This window comes from Gymnoscopelus microlampas (genome assembly GCF_963454915.1).
Source record: "Gymnoscopelus microlampas genome assembly, chromosome: 19".
Classification (NCBI taxonomy): Eukaryota; Metazoa; Chordata; class Actinopteri; order Myctophiformes; family Myctophidae; genus Gymnoscopelus; species Gymnoscopelus microlampas.
In genome coordinates, this window is record NC_139956.1 from 38919047 (window position 1) to 38941218 (window position 22172).

At 40.9% G+C, this 22172-nt stretch overlaps 2 protein-coding genes and 1 long non-coding RNA gene across 3 annotated transcripts; all 3 read left to right on the plus strand.

Annotated features, from left to right (window-relative positions):
• Positions 1 to 931: 931 nt before the first annotated feature.
• LOC311035117 (phospholipase A2-like) lies at positions 932 to 10899 on the plus strand (the record flags this gene model as incomplete). Its single annotated transcript, XM_084043195.1, has 4 exons — positions 932 to 999; positions 9003 to 9110; positions 9984 to 10129; positions 10763 to 10899. 4 exons carry the CDS (start codon positions 932 to 934, stop codon positions 10897 to 10899), a joined length of 459 nt encoding a protein of 152 aa, XP_083899321.1.
• Positions 10900 to 11058: 159 nt separating this feature from the next.
• On the plus strand, positions 11059 to 20163 carry LOC311034704. The gene is made up of 2 exons (XR_014599619.1): positions 11059 to 11224; positions 19887 to 20163. It is a non-coding gene; the product is annotated as an uncharacterized lncRNA (long non-coding RNA).
• Positions 17296 to 19536, plus strand: LOC311034700 (type-2 ice-structuring protein-like). The gene is made up of 6 exons (XM_084042657.1): positions 17296 to 17338; positions 17425 to 17536; positions 18193 to 18293; positions 18387 to 18506; positions 18670 to 18787; positions 19327 to 19536. The coding sequence occupies exons 2-6, from the start codon at positions 17467 to 17469 to the stop codon at positions 19401 to 19403; spliced, it is 486 nt and encodes a 161-aa protein (XP_083898783.1). The 5' UTR covers positions 17296 to 17338; positions 17425 to 17466; the 3' UTR covers positions 19404 to 19536.
• Positions 20164 to 22172: the final 2009 nt, after the last annotated feature.

A 22172-nucleotide genomic window follows, 5' to 3' on the forward strand; every position in this document is an offset into this window, starting at 1 on the left:
TGTGTACCGATTTGCGTGATTTTTGAACAGAATCTGAACGAGTAAAGAGCAAACAATGTGTTTTTCAAATCTCAGCCTCCTGGTGGCGCTCTAAAAGGCATATGTGAAAAATGCACGGCAAAGGCTTTTCCTTGGGGTGTGCATGCAAAGTTGCACGCAGATCGGTGCAGTTATAGCTAAAAACGTGAATCGGCCTGTTATAGCCACCATGAGGCTGATTTGAAAGTTTTCAAATGACAATTCTTCCTGGGCCAAGTGGGAATGTACGTGGAAAATTGCACGGAAAGTGCATGTTGCGTTCATGATTTGAGGCATTTTGTTCAAAATGAACCAATCCTGCTAACTTTGGAAGCCAATCTTAGCCAATCAGGATGGAATATGGAAAATCGGACAGATCCGTGTTGATCACATGGCTATAGAGATACTGTGTACCGATTTGTGTGTTATTTGGAGAAAATCTATAGGAGTAACATTAAAAAATGTGTTTTGCAAAAGTCGGCCTCATGGTGGCGCTATGACTGGCTGATCTGAAAAATGTGGGGCAGAGGTTCTGCTGTGGCATCCAGGGAGTGTGTGTGTGCAGTTTCACAGTGATTGGGCCAACGGTGGCGGAGATTAGCTGGTCGCAGACAGAAGGACGGACGGACGGACACACGGACACACGGACACACGGACGGACGGACGGACGGACGGAGGGTAAAACATACTCTCTCGCCATGCCTATCGGCCTGGCGGAGACAATGATGGAGAGATGAGAGGTGGAATGAGAAGGAAGTAAGCGCCGAGGAGAGAAAGATAGTCATCTGGACCCACTTTAGGACAATTCTCATCCCTCCCTCCCACACTCCAAACCGGAGACCCCACCTCCACCTCCAACAGCCTTTCACCATTATCTTCTTTGAGGTGCCGTCCTATTCACGGCAAGTGAAATATGTGCTTCCTCGGGGGCAGAGGAGGAAGTGTCATCATCAACCTCACAGACATTCCCATGTCTGTGAGGTCAGAGTCGAGACAGATTGATTATTAGAAAGATTCCTCCATAAACCTCCTCAGATCGCATATTTTAGAGCTGTCTGTGCTATAAATTAACCACAAGGCTTTGTGTTCGGTTTTGCTTTGGTGCATTTCTCCAGATGTCTCTTTTGATAACGAACAACTTAGCCAAGCACGTAAAATGAACAGAACACAAGTACATTTTGAATTCCGGACTTTTACTTGTAGTGTGTGTGTGTGTGTGTGTGTGTGTGTGTGTGTGTGTGTGTGTGTGTGTGCGTGTGCGTGCGTGCGTGCGTGCGTGCGTGCGTGCGCATATGCGTGTGCGTGCATGCGTGTGTGTGTGTGCGCGTGCCTCTTCTCCATGCGTAGCGGCCCGGTGTTGGCTGATTGATATGGCTTTCCCGGCTGTGGGCAGATTCCCGAGCATAGCGAGCTTTGATCCCCGTATCATTTTTTAACATTCCAGGATGCTACGCTGACGTGGGAACAGTAAGGGAACAGCTCATATAGACGACACACACACACACACACACACACACACACACACACACACACACACACACACACACACACACACACACACACACACACACACACACACACACACCACTTACGGGACGAGTACCACACACAGGGGTAATTACTCACAGAACAAAAGCTTATTGGGTGAATCAAACTTCTGTTTAAAATCTAAACTATTTAAAGTTCCATATAATTCATTTGACCACAAGTTTTCTTTTAAATATTTTCTTGGATTTAATGGTTAGACTTTCAGACTTGTAAGGCATTTGTGTTTCATTTGATTATAAAGGTTGGCTGGATTTTTTTTTAAGACTGCAGTATAGTGTAGTTTATTGTGTATACTATACTATACATTATTCATTGTTCTCGCCATAGAGGACAATCACACCATTGCTCGAAATTAGTGGCCAGCATATGTTTTCTTGTGGTATGGCGCTCCTGGCGTGCGCTCCTTTCTTGCGCTGTAGTCATGTTTTTGTGGCAGTTTTAGACGCGCATAAAAGTAAAAAAAAGTGCAGAGTCACACCGCTCATCACAGTGTTTTGTTAACCACCTGGACCGGAGTCCCTTAGGGCTCTATACTACTGTAGTGTATTTTCTGTTTTCTGTTATTGTGGGGAAAGCTTTCGCTGACGCGCTGTGAGCTTGTCGATCTGCTTTGTTCTGTGCAATGACGTGTGTGTGTGTGTGTGTGTGTGTGTGTGTGTGTGTGTGTGTGTGTGTGTGCTCTCAAGCTCACAACGCGTCGTATCGCGACACGTTATGAGCTTGTAGATCTGCTATTTTCAAGCATTTTAGTACTTTTGGTACTTTAAGTATATTTTGATGCCAATACTTTTGTACTTTTACATTTTTTTTTTACATTTTTAACAGGTCCTTGTAACAGGGTATTTTTATATTGTGGTATTGCTACTTTTACTTAAATAAAATATCTGAGTACTTCTTCCACCACTGCAGACATTCATGCCACCCACACCACTACACCCCCCCTGTTCACCCCCCCCCCCCCCCCCCCGTATGCAGAAACATGTAGGTTTATGAGAATCTACCCACACCACTACACCCCTCATCCTGTCTCTAGCCTTCTCACCATCATCACCCTCCTTCCTGTAGAATGACATGTGACCATGAAGAACCAATCACATGCCAGAGAAAACCCACAGACACACAGACACATACATGACTCATGCACAAGTCAGACATATGAGGTGTGTCAGACATATGTGTGTGTGTGTGTGTGTGTGTGTGTGTGTGTGTGTGTGTGTGTGTGTGTGTGTGTGTGTGTGTGTGTGTGTGTGTGTGTGTGTGTGTGTGTGTGTGTGTGTGTGTGTCTGCGTCTTAGGGCTCTATACTACTGTAGTGTATTTTCTGTTTTCTGTTATTGTGGGGAAAGCTTTCGTTGACGCGCTGTGAGCTTGTCGATCTGCTTTTTTTCTGTGAAAGCTTTCCCCACAATACGGATGCTGGGGTTTAAGTGGTTAACATCAGGCAGCTAAAACATATACGCTCTCTGTGGACAGAGACACACAGTAACAATATTTCTCCCCCTTAGTCACCTGTTCAAGGCTGTGTTTCATTGTTACATATTGTGTACAGGTACATAAAGTAAAACTTTTGTTTGGCTTCCTTCAGACAATGCAACAGCCTACAGTAGGAGTGACTAAGGCACACACACACACACACACACGCATGTGCACGTGCAAGCGCACACATACACGCACGCACGCACGCACGCACACACGCACGCACGCACGCACGCACGCACGCACGCACGCACGCACGCACGCACGCACGCACGCACGCACGCGCACACACACACACACACACACACACACACACACACACACACACACACACACACACACACACACACACTCACCTCACCTCATTTGATAATGCATGTGATCAATTGATCCCATAATAGTTTACTTCTTGGGTATACAGTCCTCATCCAACAGCAGTACTAGTGATATTTATATCATTCACAAAATAAAATCATCAGTGGTTAGATGAACCCACAGTGTATATGCATAATACTCCAACCATACAACCTTGATGAGTGAGTTTCACTCCGAGAAGAGAAATGAACGTCAACATTACTTTGGATCCTTGATTTTATGCAGTTATTGTTAATAAATATTACACAGAGCATATTCCTTCTGTTTGCACTGTGTTTGCATGTGTTGGCAGAGGGAGAGTAGCGCCCAGGATTACATTGGCAATTGGCACTGGGTGAAAAAATGGGTTACAAAATCGTGGGATAAAAAAAAAAAGTTTTCACAATGATACCAATATATAAGAAATTAACTCCATTGATCCAAGCTGGAACACAATCGATTGATTGACCATAACATGCTCTAAAAATGCACGCGGGCCACCCATCTGACCAGTTAATAGGCTGCCGTGTTAAGTGGTTAGAAGGGTGGGCCGTGAACGCTTTTGAGATTTTCAAGTGGGCCGTGATGCAGAAAAGGTTGAGATTCACTGTCCTAGACCACCGATTACAGATGTTTTGGCCGATATTTTGTCAAAGAGTGCATGTGGTATATTGAGTCTGGCCTTGGAAAGGATGGTGGCTATGAAAATGAGTGAGTCAGTCAGGCAAAAATGAGGTTACAATAAAAATAGGGTTTATTGAAGATCGTAGGAAGGTTCTCGTGGTTCTGGGGCTCTGGGGCTATTGTCCTGTCTGAGGTACTTATATGTTGGTTGTCCATGTATGTGTACTGTATGTACAGTATGTGCTCTCACTGTACACATGTGTGAGGGGTAAGATGCCCGTGCGTGATGAAGATGCGCATACATGTGTGAGTGAGTGTGTGTGCATTAGACAAACGTGCATGGATGGAGATAGCAGTATTTGTCCCTATATGGCATTGGAGTGAGCCTGTGCGTGCATACATGTGTCGTGCATGTATGTACTCTTAATGTAAACCATGTGGCACCAGGTGTCATTTGTCTGTTTTATGGGCGAATGTGTGTGTGTGTCCTAACTTACTATGTGTGTGTGTATGTTGGTGTGTGATACGTGCGTGAGGGTGTGTGTGTATGTTAATGCTTAGGGAATCATCAATCTGTTGAGGAATGTGTATATGTGTGTGTGTGTGCTTGGGGCCGTCGAAGAATGAGTATGTGTGTGTGTGTGTGTGTGTGTGTGTGTGTGTGTGTGTGTGTGTGTGTGTGTGTGTGTGTGTGTGTGTGTGTGTGTGTGTGTGTGTGTGTGTGTGTGTGTGTGTGTGTGTGTGTGTGAGGGGCCTTGTGTGCATGTGTGCATATGGTGTGCGTGTTGTATGTGTGTCCTCAGATACGACATGCAGCATTTTATAATCAATTTGAAAAACTTTAATATTTGATTAAAGTTTCTGTATGAGAACGTTGAGCTTATGACCAAACAAATACATACAAATAACTTGTTGATGAATAAAGAATAAACGCATAAACTTACCTTTTTTATCTAACCTCTTAAGCCCTATTCAAAAACAAATTCAAAATGGTTAAAAAACAGCTACATAATTGCTAATACCAATTGCGTGAAAAACGTTATATGAAAAGGTTATATATATATATATATATATCTATATCTGCACACCTACATCATTCTGTAAATCCAATTAGTACATTTGGAATTCACATAGACCCTTGCTGTAATGACATTGTTTTGCATGCATGTGCATGGGACACCCAAAGTCTGATTTGTACTTAGTCATGTCCCGCACCAATGCGTAGTGAGTTTGTAGATCTGCTGTTTTTTTGCGCGGGGCACTATTGTTTTATCGATGGTGGATACTGTTAATGTGCGTGACAACAGAAAGGAAATTCAACTCAAGGATGACAGTTTTACACACGCACACAGCATAGTGTGTATTTAAGGGAGGTTTTAGGACAATCAAGGTAAATACAGGCTTTTATTTGATGTATGATGACGCATCAATGTTGTCAGTTACTTGGAAGTCGGACATGTGTATTTCACGTGAAAGTGTGTCCATTTCCACCCCCACATAACGTATATAAGAGCTGCCGTTTCTGATATTCAACACTTCAACACAGGAAGAACCACGACACTCTACTGAAGGTTTGACGACTGCTGCTGCTCCTCCTACTGCAGGTGTGTGTGTGTGTGTGTGTGTGTGTGTGTGTGTGTGTGTGTGTGTGTGTGTGTGTGTGTGTGTGTGTGTGCGTGTGCGTGTGCGTGTGTGTGTGTGTGTGTGTGTGTGTGTGATCAATCGATCAATAATGCTCATTACCACTTTAGTATCCACTACTATGGCTGTTATATTTACCTCACTCTGGATTGCTGTTGGTACATTTTCATTAATATTGTTGATAGACTGTACATATTCATTAATATATTCATTGTTGATAGACTGTACATATTCATTAATATATTCATTGTTGATATAATCAGTGGTGGAAAAATTACTCCAATTTTTACTGAAGTAAAAGTATCAATTCTGCAATGTAGAAATACTTTGTTACAAGTAAAAGTCTGGTATTTGAAATTTACTTGAGTAAAAGTTAAAAGTATTACAATGTACTTAAAGTACCAAAGTAAAAGTAGGCTACTCATTATGCAGAATGTCCCAATTCACAAGGTATCATATGTACAATATACAATCTTTTGAAAATAGCTGATCTACAAGCTCACAATTTGTGTTGCAAATCCTGCATATTGCAGCTTTAAAGAGGTAGCTTACCTAAATTGTTTTCTTCCATCAATTGCTCACCCCATGAAGCCTTGAATTCATGGAGCTTTTGTTTTTGTCGCATTCCTGATCCAATTTTCCAATATTTCTAATTATGTATTAGTAAAGGATAAGGATAATTCCTTTTAACAGGTCATTCATGAAAGTCCTTGCGGTCTTGTTTCCAATGAGAACCTGTGAGCATTTAGGGGTTAAGAGTCTTGCTCAGGGACAAATTTCATTTCATCGACACATACTGTATGCTGGCCTGGCCTGGAATCGAACCTGGGGCAACCAGGGCCTCTGGCTCCCGGGCTCACTAACCACTCAGCTATGGCCGCCCACATAGGAGGCTAATCTTAACTAAAGCAATACTATATTTAAAATATTGTTTTGGAGTTATGCATTTTTATATAGTTCTGCCTTGGCCTCATATTTACTTCAATTGGATCAGGAATGCGACAAAAACACAAACATCTCCTTGAATTCAAGGCTGCATGGGCTGAGTAATTGATTAAAAACTTTCTTTTGGGGTGAACTACCCCTTGGCAGTCCTAGGGCTCATTCACTTTTCACCTTTTTAGGGGCTCAGATATAGTTCTGGGCTCAGCCTGACTATAGTATATTAATCCATCCAATCCCGGAACGCATCTGTGCCACTTTAGATGTCTTTGGCTATTCAGTAATAGCAGATATATAAGCTCATAGCACGGAGCTTAGAGATCTGCTATTTTTGGGGGAAAAATCTAGATTTTTTTTTAAATCTTTGAATATATAGGTATACATTTTTAACAAACATTTTTGCTTCTGGGGGTCAATGGAACAACATATTTTGAGATGGGGGTCCACGTCCAAATACATATCATGTTGGGTTGTCCTTGACATGAAAAGGTTTGAGAACTATAACAACATGTTCTCTTTAAAAAAAAAATATGGCAATGGTAACAATTTCAGTTCTTTAGTTTAGTTTTTAGTTCTTTAGTGTATTTATTTTTCTCAGTTCTCTGTATGCTGTAAATGTCCAGTCAAATGATGTGTGGTTTGTAGGCAAGGGTCTTTCCAAGTTCTCTTTCTTCACCATCACTGTGCAGTGTGCTGTGCTGATGAGACACATAATTACTTAGAAAACGTAATGATGAGAGAGCTCTATCCAGTTCCATGTATGGTACACAAATCCATATGGCTGAGATTTCAGTTCCTTCTTGTCAGTTCTCAGTCTGCTGGAAAGCTCTAGTCAAATGATATACCCTATATGGTTTGTCAGAAAGTGTCTTTCCAAGTTCCCTTTCTTCACTGCATAGTTGTTGCAATTCATTCCCAAACTCATTCAAGTCTTGTCTCATTAGATACCGTCTGCACACTCATAACATGAAGACCCTCCAGAGCCTGTTTCTTGTGGCTTTAGCCCTCTCTATTGGTGAGTAGCACTTTACAAATGTTGTTGATCATGCTACAATCATGGTGGTCATATGAACTATATATTGTCTTTTTAAAAGGTTTTCACAATTTGTCAAAATCAATGCAAGGCATTGTGAGCTTATATTTTGAACAGCCGAAGTATAAAATAGGGCTTAATTGGTTTTGGTTAATGTATGTTTAGTATTAATAATCTAAATCTGAAAAGTAACTTGTATAAAGTACACTATTCGCCTCTGAGATGTAGTGGAGTAGAAGTATAAAGTATTGAATCAAATCCAAGTAAAATTTGCAAAAAAATACTTACATATTCAAAAGTACATGCTTTTGAAAACACTTAAGTATTCAAAAGTAAAAGCAAATGTTAGTATCAATGCATTATAGTACAGATACTCAAATATTTGACTTAAAGGTAAGGTAAGTGATTTACTTTGGCTAAAATAAGTGTTAAATAGCTCTATATTCTGATCGTACTCATTGCTATAGAGTGTTTGTTCAGTAAAAGGAGTCTCCCAGGTCTCTCCAGCTCTATATTAAACAGAAAAGTGCTCTTTCAGTGCTCTCTCCTGATTGGTTTAAATGTTGGCACCTACCTGAAAATGTACTACTGTATATTCTAAAGTTTACTAAAGAGCTGGAGAGACTGCTGTGACCGAATACACGCTCTGTAGCAATGATTACTATCAGAATATAGTACTTTAACCTTTTTAACAAAGAAAAAGAAAAAACAACATATCACATCCATAACTTTAAGTACAATACTCAAGTAAATATAGTACTGTCCACCACTGGAAATAATGAAGTGAAGTAGCATAAGTACCATAACAACGTGCTTAAGTGCAGTACTTGCTGATCATGACTTGTTTGACTACTATAGGGTGGTCATATGAACTATAGACATTATAGGAAATGCATACATACATTCAATATATGTTTGAGTGTACTGTATATGCATTTATGTGGGAATATTTAATTGTGTGAGTTTACTTGTATTACTATTTATAAGTCCACATATGTCCCCAGAAGTAGTAGAATTTGTAGTAGAATTTGAGAAATAGTCATTATGAGGACACATTTGCTGTTTTATGGTTATTTCTTTTTATAAATTTAGAGTTTGGAGGCTTACAATTAGGAAAAATTTCAGGTTAGGATTAGGATCAAGTACTTAGAGGTTAGGTTAAGGGGTTGGAGTTTGGAGTTATGCCTGTGTTATACTTAGTTGCGCGTGAGCTTGTAGATCGGCTATTTTCAGTTTCAGGTTTAGTGTTATAAATGGTAAACGTGTGTGTGTGTGTGTGTGTGTGTGTGTGTGTGTGTGTGTGTGTGTGTGTTTTGTGCTGTTCCAGCCCAGGCACGTGATCCGAAGAACCTGCTCGATTTTCAAAGCGTCATTAAGTGTGCGATTCCGAACAGCTCGCCCCTCAGGGACTATGCTGACTATGGCTGCTACTGCGGCGTGGGAGGCTCCGGGAGACCCGTGGACGGACTGGACAGGTCAGTGCCCTTTCACCACCACAAAGTGATGAACAGCTACATCAGTGGTTCTCTAGACTGAAAGAACGAGCCCAATTGATGGTCTTGAAGGGCGGATCCAAACTAGCCGGCAGATTCCTGCGGCGGCTTCCTATTGCTTCACCAATCTATGACTTTCCTCTTTGAGACTTTTGGATTAAAAACATCTCTTACGTTTAAACAAACAAACCAAAGCTTTGTTTCACATGCCTTAAATTATGCATCGTTTCTCTCCGTTCTAAGAGACATTAAACCATGAAAGAGCTCTTGTTCAAAAAGGAGTATGACTCCTTGTCTCCAGATAAAATTTTCTTTTGAAACTTTTTTGACAAACTAAATATTCTGTAAGTGCCACAAGGATGAGGCCTGCATAAAAATATTACACAAGCATTTCTGTATGCACCTGTAACATTTGATTCCAAACGCATTTCTATCAATTGTTACACCACACACATCTTTATTTATTAACTTTCATAACAATTTACAACATAAGAGGAGTTTTTTTTTTTTTTTTTTACAAGTTCCAGGTACTACATTAGCCATCGATTGTGTTCTTGTGGCCCACCATCTAATGGCTTAGAAAAAGTTTAGTACTTGCCGAGCCCTGCTTCACACCACTGGACCAGGTGCATCAGACAATACATCTGTGTGAACATTCTTGGCCAGTGAGCTGATTCAGATTCAGAAGTCTCAATTGTGTCTCTTTCTTTGACATTCATGTGCTGTCAGGTGCATGACTAGTCTCCTATAGCACAGACTCTTCCACAGCTCTGCCTACCCTGTGGAGAGTCTGGCCATGCGAGACTAGTGCATGACTGTTGTTGTTACAAATGTGTCTCTTTCGTTGAAATGTAGGTGCTGTCAGGTACATGACAATTGTTACGGTGTTGCTCAGAAGCATCCTAAGTGCAGGAACTTCTGGTTCTTCGTTTCCCCTACATACAAGCCTTACTTGAGGCCCTACCAATGGAGCTGTCGTGGAAGGAAGCCAACCTGTCAAAGCAAGTACATTTGAGCTGATCCCTGTTTATTTGACACATTCTTGCTGTAAAAAAAAAAAAAATGACCAAAAAAACGCATCTTTATAAAACGTTTAGTTCAGTTTGTTGATTCAGATTGGAGTCCCACATAGTAAAAGAAGTATTGTTCAGCTACTCTCAACCTGTGGCCCCGGGGCCCACTGGTGGGCCATGAGGATATTGCACGCGAGCCCCAAAATAATTGGCAAACGCTAAGATTGTATTGATAATATGATAATATTAATATACAAATATTGTAACAAAATGTTTTTCTTTAAAATCTTTTGAATTTCTTTCTCCCATTTCTCTACACCATTGATTGATTGACCATTAAAATAAACACTGAAAATGCTGCCTATATATATATATATATATATATATATATAATGTGAAATGTAGTTTACCCGTCTGTCTGAGCAACTGCTGTTCAGATTCTTTTAGGTGCTGTAAGTGATATTGTTTTGGTTAAAGGTGCTATAAGTGGTATATATATATATATATATATATATATATATATATAGATATATATATATATATATATATATACACACACGTATAATATATATATACTGTATATTGACCACATTAACAGAGGATTTTACTTCCCATCCTCAGATGGTCCTCAAAACAACGAATGTCAGTGGTTTATCTGCGAGTGTGACAGGAAGGCTGCAGAGTGCTTCCGCAAGAATGTCTACAATCCTCAACATCGCAACCTCGACCAAAGAAAGTGTCGTCCCTCTCGGGGCTAAAGCACACAGGGGAAATGAAGAGCACCCGCGTGTGCGTGCGTTGCGCACCCAGGAGCGCGGACACAAATCGGCGCCACTGTCCGTTTCAGTGACACCTACTCTACTACTACACCTACGCACGCACGCACGCACACTTTAACCACACAAAATCTTTGTGTGTGTTTGTGTGTGTGTGACTCCTAATATCTATGCCGTGCAAAGCCAAAGCGCAGTAAACACAAAATAGTCAAACTAATAAAAAGTCTTTAAAGTGCTTCAATTGGTCAGTCAAATGGGTTATCTCTATATAAAGTGATACTGCACTAATTGTATATCCGTTCATCAGGTAATTGTTTATCCCCGAAAAGTATGAAGACTGATTTGACCTTTGAGAAAAATAAATAAGTCAATCTGTCAATGTGTCCAAAAATATAGTTACTGCATTTTGGCTTTACACATTGTAACGCTACTGAAGGAATGAAGAGACAAGTGACATTAACAGCAGATGGACAGTGACTCTCAGGTGTTGTGGTGATAATGAGAGGAACATGAATGGAATGGATGGTTTGCTTTAAGCAGCACATAACTTGCTTCAATGTCTTTACTTGCATCAAAAAATAAAATAAAACAACATTTAAATAATTCAGTGTGAGTCATTCAGAGAGAACCTCTGCTTTTATGCTGCTCCACTGTCATGTCCTCCTACAATAACATACAGTATGCTGCTCTTTAAGACCTGAGGCCCAATTTAAAAATGTCTTCTAAATCCTAACTCTGAAAAATGTATGTTGCTATAGATCAGTGGTTCTTAAACTTTTTCACATCAAGGACCCCCACAATTATATGTATTTGGCCCATCTCAAAATATTTTGTTGAAGGGACCCCCAGAAGCAAAGATTTGAGTTAAAAATGTTACTTTAAAATATATATATTTTGATTTTTCAAAAATAACAGATCTACAAGCTTTGTTGTTGTGGTTACAAATAATATGACCCAAGTGAAATTCTAATTGAAAACAATAAAATGACCCAAAATGTATCTCTGGGATACATCACAGGAAAAGGGGAACTGAGAGGATCCCCCCTCCCCAATTACCATCAAAAAGTCTCTGTCAGTGAGGTGAAACCAGACCAGTGTCATGTATCTGATGACAACCCATTTCCAGGCAAATTATTACAATGGTGTCAAATACAAGGATTGAGGATTTTCATTCATTAACTTAGCTTAACACTGTTTTCTTGCAATCACTTCTGTGTGTGCGTGCAGCGTCCGTGTATAATCATGTCTTGTGCAAGCTGCCAGCAGGCCAAAGAACTAATTCCCAATGAACAGCTTTGTGTTGGGGCACTGCATGACCATACCAGGGTTTATTTCTCAATTATGACTGTAGTACACAAAGAAAAAAAGAAAATAACTTGACACAATATAAACAAATAATTTGACACGAAATATAACAGCATTTTGGATTGATTTAAAAAGGATTTAATTGCTTCCGCTAAAGAAAATAGTCCATTAGATTACAGTTGCAACAGGTGTAACAAATGAGTTGATTATTAAAGCAATTAACATCATTTACCAGACCTCATTCTGCAGAATTATATGATCCAGGTGATCGCCATCAGTGGTTCTCTTCCAATTCTCATAGAAGCATCTCAATGTTACAGTGTCCCCAACATCAGCTGTTCTAAGGCCTCTGTATATTGATGGAAGGCTGAGGCTTGTTTCAGATTACTGTAACTGCAGCTGTAAAAATAGACATCAATTTCAGAATTATCAATATGGAGTAGGCTATATTAGGGTGCATCAAAAAATACAATTTTAACCTGCTGATCTGTTAATGTGATAAAAGTGTTCCAATGCATGTTGTTACAACATATGCAAAATATTTTTGCAATACGAGGTGATTTAGAGGTGCAACGGCCATCAGCTTTTATGGCAAAAGGGGGTAACCAGCATACTATGCATGTTTTTACCTTTTGTTTATTTGTTTGTATTTTTTTTAATCTAATTTAATATTACTGCCATCACCAACACATTGTGCATAATGCACTTTAGCTACAACTTTCATTTCGACATTCAACATAATGTTTATTTGGTAGCCATGCTAACCTGAGAGAATCAAGGACAATTCTAATGCTAACGAAGCACAATGCTGTGAGGCAAAAAGACTCCACCCTTGACCTGAAGACAATTGAGGTAATCTACTCTCTATTCTTTGTGTTGATGTACTTTTATTAAGGATATTTTCATATGAGTTGTACTTTTGGGAGCTGCCTGGCAGGCACGCTTTACCAAGGAGCAGCAGGAAATGACAGGTGAAGTCCAGAATGGCGATGTTGGAGAGCGAAAGTGATGAGCATAGCGAAGACTGGCACCACAGCCTGCTTTCCACCCTACATCCTCAGCCGGCCGAGTCTCGTGTCACTGGCTACACTGTTGAAGATCACACCGATGCAGCAGGCTGCCTTCACGCGCAAGTTCAGAGTTGGGCGGTAATTGTGCAAATATTTCAGCATCCTATGCGACAGCAGATCGATCACGCCGCCAAGTGCTGGAGGCTGTCAATAAAGAACACCACAAGCAGTGGACACCATCTCCCATGTGCACCCTGCACTGGGACAGCAAGTTGACACTGATGTTCAGCAATGTGCGCCAGTTGGAGGAGTGTTTGACAGTGGTGGTTGGAGATGCGGAGCAGCTCAAACTGCTTGGTGTGCCAGCGTATACAAAGAGGAAAGACGAGGCGTGCGTAGAGATCATCGCCCGGCTGACATACAAGCTACTGCAGGACTGGTGCTGTGCCGACCAGGTTATCAACATGGTATTTGACACCACTGCATCACAGCAGTCTGCCTTGCCATCCAGCTCTCACTTGGTAGACCACTGCTCTGGTCCGGGTGCCGGCATCACATTAGTGAGGTGCTCCCTACCACATTTTCACTGATCTCAAGGTGGAGACGTCACGCTCACCAGAAGTTACCTTGTTTAGGCGTCTGCAGGACAACTGAACTTGCTGCCGCACAATTACAGTGGCCCATTGTCCCACTACATTACTGCCAATGCCGAACAACCGTTACTGGGCAAGTTACGTGCTGAACTCACTGTGTGTACTGCAGCAGATAGACTACAAGCGAGGCGACTACCACAAGTTTGTGCATCTGTGTCTTGTCTATCTGGGTGCAGATGATGCAGCACAGACTGCAGTATACTTTCAACGGTCAGGAGCTCTGCACAAGGCGTGCTGGATGGCCAAGCTCCTCTACACTCTCAAGCTGGCTTTGATGGAGCAGCATATCGCCATGCTTCCCCAGGGCATCATCACCACATGGCAGTAGGTGCCGAAGATTCTGGTGTTTGCCATCTTCATTACGCACATCTACGCAACATGGTGGCTGACCTGTGACACAGCCGTAGATGCCGCATAGAATGACCTCAAACTCTACCACAACCTACAAGTCTGTTGACGAGGGCATTGTAACATCAGCCATGAAAGCGCTGAAGAGGCACCTCAGGTACCTGACCGGTGAGAAGATGCCCCTGGCACTCTTCAGCACCAAGGTGCCAGCTGCGTCGTGCACTTGTGGATGCCATCTTGGAGCACAAGCTAGATGATCTTCCCATGCAAGCCCCAAAGCAGCGTTTTGGCACTGGTTTCGGCAAGCCAAAGCTTCCAATCCTCTCGCCGACCACTAAGTTGGCCGACCTCGCCAACCCAGATTGCTGGTTCGGTATGCACCAGCTGCACATCGATCCAGAATTTCTGGATGAAGAGGATTGGGCTACAGTGCATCATTCCAGGCAGGTGTGGTGAATGTGCGTGCCATCAACATTGTGAAAGACTGTGCCGAGCGTGGAGTCAAACTCACAACGGACTTTGTGGCATCAGCCAAGAGTGAGCAACATCTGCAGAATCTGCAGGCAGTTGAGCATGACCACTGAACAGCCCAATCTTCGCTGCTGCAAGCGCAAGCTGAACACAGTGTTTTTTTTGTTTTTGTTAGAATGTTCGAATTTTTTATTTTTCTGAAAATGTTTCAGTGATGTTCAATGAAAATGTCAATGTTTCTTCTTAATAAACACATTTTGCTCTTTTCAAAAACATCTTCTCAATAACTGTTTGTTGTATTTTTGAGAAATGACCATGTTATGTTATCAAGAAATGGGAGTTCAAAAAGCACCCAAAACGACATTTTTTGGCAAAATAGCAAAATTTGACATGCTGCGTTGCACCTCTAAATCTGAATGAATTTCCCCCAAACTTTGCACAAATCATTTGTATAGACAATGGAACAAAATGCAACACCTAACAGTTTGATATTTTGAGATTAAAATTTTTGCATTGAATTTTGATGCACCCTAGGCTATATTCAAGAGAGAAGAAAAATATGCTCAAAAGGTATACAAATTCCAGGTCCAGGCACTCAAGGTGGATTTTGTAGGTGAAATTTGGGCTACAAACATTAATCTACCTTGAGTGCCTGGACCTGGATTTTTGCATGCCTTTTGGCATAGTTTTTCCTCTCTCCTGAACATCATTCCCTTCCATGAGCACTGGTGGTCTGAGGGATACCAGTAGCACTCCTGTAACTTATTTTTTTCTGCATGGCATGTATAGTGATCCAAAATGTTTTATGGTCAAATTAATTACAAAAAAGCATTAGTCTGAACTTTATACAGAATGATATGATCCAGGTGATCGCCGGTAAGGTCAGTACGTTTTAAACACACATTAAGCAATTTAAAATGGCCCAACTTACCCATTTTCTAAAAGAACAGAAATATGAGACTTGTGAACTGTTCAGAGCCTCTGTTCAGAGATGTGGTCGACTTTGATTGGCCAACCAGATCTGTTTGAGTTTGGTGAATGCCTTATTTAGGTCAAATAGACCACCTATGCATTGTCTCCTCCTATGACGTTTTATTTAATTGATTTAGAACAGATTTCTGAACAACTATGTCCTCTCATTTTTGAAGAAAAAACTATTCCCATATTGTTAAATCAATAGGATCACAGAGAAATAACTGGTAAACTGTCATATGTTTAACAATAAGTTAACTCTTATAATGTAAAATGAAAACAAATGGACCCTTGACACCTTTTATTATTATTTTTATTTTAATTATACACTTTTAATTCTATACTTTGTGTAGACATTTGGTCCTTACTCACTCACCCCCACTTTTCTATGTGTTTTTCAGCCTGGAACCAACATGGTGGAGTATCTCCAAGCAGCCAAGAACTCCCAAACTGAAATCTACGTCCTAACATTGGTCAACAACTCTCAGCAACCATCTCAGGTCTTTGCGATTATAGATGGACAGGCTTTGGAACAGGAGAAACTTCTTCAGGCCATCGACGTCTGCTTCAAGGCCTACTACATCTTTAACATCGAGTACCCCAAAAAGTGTCAACTTGAGTGGGACTTCTAGAGTGTTATCTACGGAATTTCACTACAAGAGTCCAAGAAAATGGTTGAGTTTCTGCACACTAGCATTCTGGCTTGCCAGTAGAGCTCACACACAACACCCCCAACACATTACCCACCCAATCAACCCACGTACCCACCCATTCAACCCACGTACCCGTTAGTCATTGAGGGCAGCCATGTTGGCCAGGTGGCCATTGAGCGGCTACTGCTTCTGCTTTTAGACAAACACTCAGTCTTCATCGTGCTCTCTGGGGGAACACAAAGAATCCGGCGTGTTTCTATAGGAACGTCATATTTAGTAAACAGTGCCATGTTGGTCCCTGTTACATAATAATGTCGCCCTGATATGTGTACTCTGTGGGGAGGAACAACCTCATTATGTCCTGATATGTATTCTCTGTGGGGTGGAACGACCTCAATGGTCCCAAAACTCTTTACTTTTTCTAATTTAAAAAAGCATCAAAAATAGCAGATCTACAAGCTCTAAAACGAGCTTCTTGCTCTTGTAGATCTGCTGTTTTTGATGCTGTAGTGATCAAAGTAGGGGTTAATAGAACTCAAAAATGTTGTTAATGTTTAAATGTTCATTAACTTTCCATGCTTGTCATGCTTTTGTTATAATCTTTTGGTATTATATATGAAGTTTACCACTTTTTGAGTATATAAGTAAAGAGCTGTGTAAGAGGCTGTTTCAGATACAGGGGGAGAGGTAGACGTAGCCTGCTGCAAGACTGATATTCTGAACTCTCACCCAGCCAGCTCAGCTAATGAAATAATATACTTGGAGCTATTTAAAGACTCATTGCAAAAGCATGCAGTGGCGGGAGGAGATGTGTAACACAACACACATGGCAGGATAAGACAGGTTTCCCCTGTCTGACCTGGGATTGCCACATGCACTTGAAAGGTCAATATTCTTGGATTAAGAAACTATTCTAATAATGTAATGAATAATACTTTGACCTTTTAGGCCGCTATAAAATAGATCTAAGAGTGGCGTTCAGGAGCTCACTCCGCTACTTCTACTGAAGGTTTGACATGACTCCTCGTCTCCTCTGTCCTTGTTGTTACTTCTCTGACTTTCAGAGGTATCTCTAACATGTCTGTTTCTTTCTAGAAGGAAATCATCTTCATCTCCATCATCATCATCATCATTATCATGAGGATGCTGAGTGTGCCTCTACTTCTCTGTGCTGTGATGGTCTGGACTACTGCTGCTCCTACTGCAGGTGTGTGTGTGTGTGTGTGTGTGTGTGTGTGTGTGTGTGTGTGTGTGTGTGTGTGTGTGTGTGTGTGTGTGCGTGTGCGTGTGCGTGTGCGTGTGCGTGTGTGTGTTTATGTGTATGAAATTATTACTGAGTTCTATAGCTAAAGCAATTTGTTTTAAATAAGTTCTCTTTTCCCACATTATTATTCTACTATAAAATGAACAAATCTGCCCATCCATCCGTCTGTCTATCCTTCGGTCTGTCCATCCTCATCCTTTTGTCTCCTTTTTTGGTTGACAATCAATCTGAGCTTATGGGCATTGACCTTTCCCATTTATACGTTGTTTAATAGCGTTTTCACCACTGTGGTCGCAATCCCATAGCTTGGATGAAAGGCAAAGCTATGCATGTCTATGGTTACAGTCCTATAGCTTGGATGGATGGCGGGTGTAAATACATGTATGGACTAGTATCATTGAATGGTACAACAACAAAAGCTAAATTGATAACAGATGTTTCTGTTTACAGTAACTGTTGAAACTGTCTCATTACTACCTTGCAGATTATGTTTGTTTTAGGATTTCCTGATTTTGTTAGTTTAGGTGTTGTTGTTGTTGTTGTTGTTGTTGTTGTTGTTGTTGCTTTCAAATGACTTCAAGTGTCTGTTGTATTTTCAGGAGAGCGTGCAGTTGTCAAGAGGTGTCCGAGTGACTGGATTCAATGGAATGGACACTGTTACATATTTGAAGCGGCTCAGGTGGCTTGGGCTGATGCAGAGGTAAAATATACGAACACATGATTGCATCTTGTACTTTATTTCTATATGCATCTATTTGTTATGTTATTTGAATAATATTCTATTGTTCTGTAGAAAACCTGTGTGTCTCAGGGTGGACACCTAGCATCCATTCACTACAAAAGAGAAACCACATTAATTCACCGCCTTTCCAGTCTTCGAATGTGGATCGGTGGCTATGATGCAACAGGCACAGTAAGGAACATTAACCCTTATAAACTGTGTCTGATAAAACCTTACCTTATATTACACTGAGACTTGATACACTACACTCTGTACCTGTATGTCAACATAGTGAGTTGTTAAATGGTAACACATTATATTGTATTGACATTTATGATGTTGTATTGTCATCTAGAATCATGCTTGGATGTGGAGTGACGGTACCCCAATGACCTTCGCAGACTGGGAGATTGGAGAACCCAACAACAGTGGAGGAGTAAAACAGAACTGCATGGCTATGAACCATGGTACCGGTAAGTCACAACATTTTAACAAAATGTTCGTTTTAAAAACAAAAAAGTGAGCTCGGGTGGCGCAGTGGTAAAGTCCCTGCCCACCACCATGGGGGTTGTGGGTTTGAATCCACCGTGGTGCATCCGGCTTTGTCGAGCATCTACACGAACACAATTGGCCCGTGTTCGGGGGAGGGAAGCCGGGCAGGGAGGGTGATAATTGTCATTGAACGTACTCCTACGGGCTGGGGAGGCACCTGTCAGCAGGGAGCGTTGGGCGGGAGGAGTAGGATAGAGGCTCTACGTCCTCCCGGTGGGGGCTCCTCACTGTCAGGTGAGTCAGTAGGATACAACTGCAGTGACAACACAGAAATGTGTGTGGGGAGGAATCAATTGGCATAACGACTAAATTGGGGAGAAAAAGAGGTATTAAATAATTGGCTACTTTTAATTAAAAAAATATCATAATATTACAATAAAATAAATAAAAAGTATGATATTAATAACACAATATGAGACTTAACGTGGTCTTTATGCTTAACTTTGTCTTTATATAACAGGTCTCCAGTGGGAAGATGTTGACTGCATGGGGAAAGCTGCCTCTGTCTGCAAAAAAACAGCTGAGAGTGCTGAATAACGTGGAGATTATGCACACACACGCACACACACACACACACACACACACACACACACACACACACACACACACACACACACACACACACACACACACACACACACACACACACACACACACACACGCATGCACACTTTAACCACATAAAATCATTGTGTGTGTTTTTGAGTGGTGCCAACCACTCCTACATTTGACCGTGTGTGTGTGTGTGTGTGTGTGTGTGTGTGTGTGTGTGTCTGTCTGTCCATATGTTTGCGGACGGGACGGCCTCAACAGCTGCAGCTGATTGCAACACAAAGATGCAACCAGTTACACTAATTAAACACAAACAGGAGTGCAACACCTGTGCATAATGAACTCATCAAAAGCACCACTCACTTCACACTGGGTGTGATTTTTAAAAGTCTTTAAAGTGCTTCAATTGGTCATTGGGTTATCTGTATATAAAGTGATATTGCACTAATTGTATAATCCGTTCTTCAGATAATTGTTTATCCCCCAAAAGCATGAAGACTGATTTGACCTTTGAGAAAAATAAATAAGCCAATGTGGCCAAAAATGTAGTTACTGCACTCTTGCTTTACACATTGTAACGCTACTGAAGGAATGAAGAGACAAGTGACATTAACAGCAGATGGACAGTGACTCTCAGGTGTTGTGGTGATAATGAGAGGAACATGAATGGAATGGATGGTTTGCTTTAAGCACCACATAACTTGCTTCAATGTCTTTACTTGCATCAATAACAGAAGACCAAGAACCTTTAAGACCAAGCACGCACGCACGCACGCACTTACACACTTTAATCACATAAAGTCTGTGTGCTTGTGTGTGTGTGTGTGTGTGTGTGTGTGTGTGTGTGTGCGTGTGTGCGCGTGCGCGCGTGCGTGCGTGCGTGCGTGCGTGCGTGCGTGCGTGCGTGCGTGCGTGCGTGTGTGTGTGTTTGTGTTTGTGTGACATCTATGCTGCATTTTGGCTTTACACATTGTAACGCTACTGAAGGAATGAAGAGACAAGTGACATTAACAGCAGATGGACAGTGACTCTCAGGTGTTGTGGTGATAATGAGAGGAACATGAATGGAATGGATGGTTTGATTTAAGCAGCACATAACTTGCTTCAATGTCTTTACTTGCATCAATAAAATAAAATATTAAAATTGAAATAATTCAGTGTGAGTCATTCAGAGAGAACCTCTGCTTTTATGCTGCTCCACTGTCATGTCCACCTACAACAACATACAGTATGCTGCTCTTTAACCCATTAAGACCTGAGGCCCATTCTAAACATGTCTTCTAAATCCTTTACAGTTTTCTAAAAAATGTTGTTATATCAGTGGTTCTCAAACTTTTTCATGTCAGGATCTAATGTTAATGAATGTGGTCAACGTGGGGTCATTGAATTGGTTCCAGTGGGTCCCAGTAAAATGTGTTAATATAGCATTATAACTATCTGTTCAACCACTTTAACGCTATTTTATTCTTTGGTTATTCAAAAATAAAAAGGGCTTCCATTTAGCAGTGGTGGAATAAGTACTCACATGTTTTACTTAAGCAAAAGTATCAATATCACCATGTAGAGATACTCTGTTACAAGTACAAATCCGGTATTCTAAATGTACTTGAGTAAAGTATAAAAGTATTGGCATCAAAATATACTTACAGTGGTTAATGTATGTTTTGTAATAATAATCTAAATCTAAAAAGTAACTAGTACCTTAACTTTTCAAATACTTGTAGTGGAGTAAGTAAACGTTTTGAAAACTGGAAATACTCCAGTTGAGTAAAACATACCTCAAAATTGTACTTTTAAGTACAGTACTTGAGTAAATGTACTTAGTTACTTTCCACCACTGCCATTTAGCCTACAAACCAGTCTTTATGATGTTCTTCTTGAAGCCCACTCCCCCCATGAGTGTGTTTAGCAGGATCACTGTTGCTGAATCAATGAGAAAACAGCAGTATAACTCATTCTGTAGTAGTGTAGCAGTGTAATTCTGTGTGTATCTGCTGACCTCCAGTGGAAAAAGACAAGAACTGCGAACATCAATGTATTTCCCAGAGATACAGCATGGCAATATGACATTTTTTGCCAGTGATACAATTAAAAAGGATTGATATTGTTTGCCTATATATATATCCACTGGGAGAATTTAAAATATTAATACATTAATTATTAACCCTTCCCACTCAATCCTGTAGTCTTTATTTTCATCCAAATGTATTGAGGGTTAAAACAAGAGACGGTGACCATTTAGAACTATTAATACAATTTATAAAAGGCAATCAGAAGTATCTTTCACATCATCTGAATAAAACCTTTGGTACAGGTGTGTTGCTAGAGTGGTATTAAGAGTAACTCATATAGGCTACTACTGTGTGCGCTTGTGTGAGTGTGTGTGTGTGGGTGTGTGCACATGCGTTCCTGCTTGCGTGCATGTGTGCGTGCATACGTGTACATGTTTCAAATCATTGTCCTGCTGCTGGAATAAATACAATCAGCAACCCTTTTCAAATGAACATTCTTTAACCATTTATACCCTATTTCAAAATATAGCTAAAATAAAGCAATAAGCCACTAGAGGTTGCAGTTTACAGAATATGTTGTAATGACTGAGGGCCGTTGTGAGGCAGGTCAATGTCATTGTATTGTCATGATCCATTGCATCCTGGTCATTGTGTATTTCCCCTGTCACGGCCCTGTAGTCTGGTTTACGGTCCTGTGTTGTGTCTTGTGTACTCTTGTCTTTAGTGTCTTGCACAGGGCCAG

Bases quoted from the DNA above. Each gene is read 5' to 3' on its own strand.
- LOC311034700 (XM_084042657.1), top strand. From the start codon at position 17,467: ATGAGGATGCTGAGTGTGCCTCTACTTCTCTGTGCTGTGATGGTCTGG. The intron at 18,294-18,386 runs GTAAAATATACG...ATTGTTCTGTAG, and splicing joins TGGCTTGGGCTGATGCAGAG to AAAACCTGTGTGTCTCAGGG. The intron at 18,788-19,326 runs GTAAGTCACAAC...TTTATATAACAG, and splicing joins GGCTATGAACCATGGTACCG to GTCTCCAGTGGGAAGATGTT.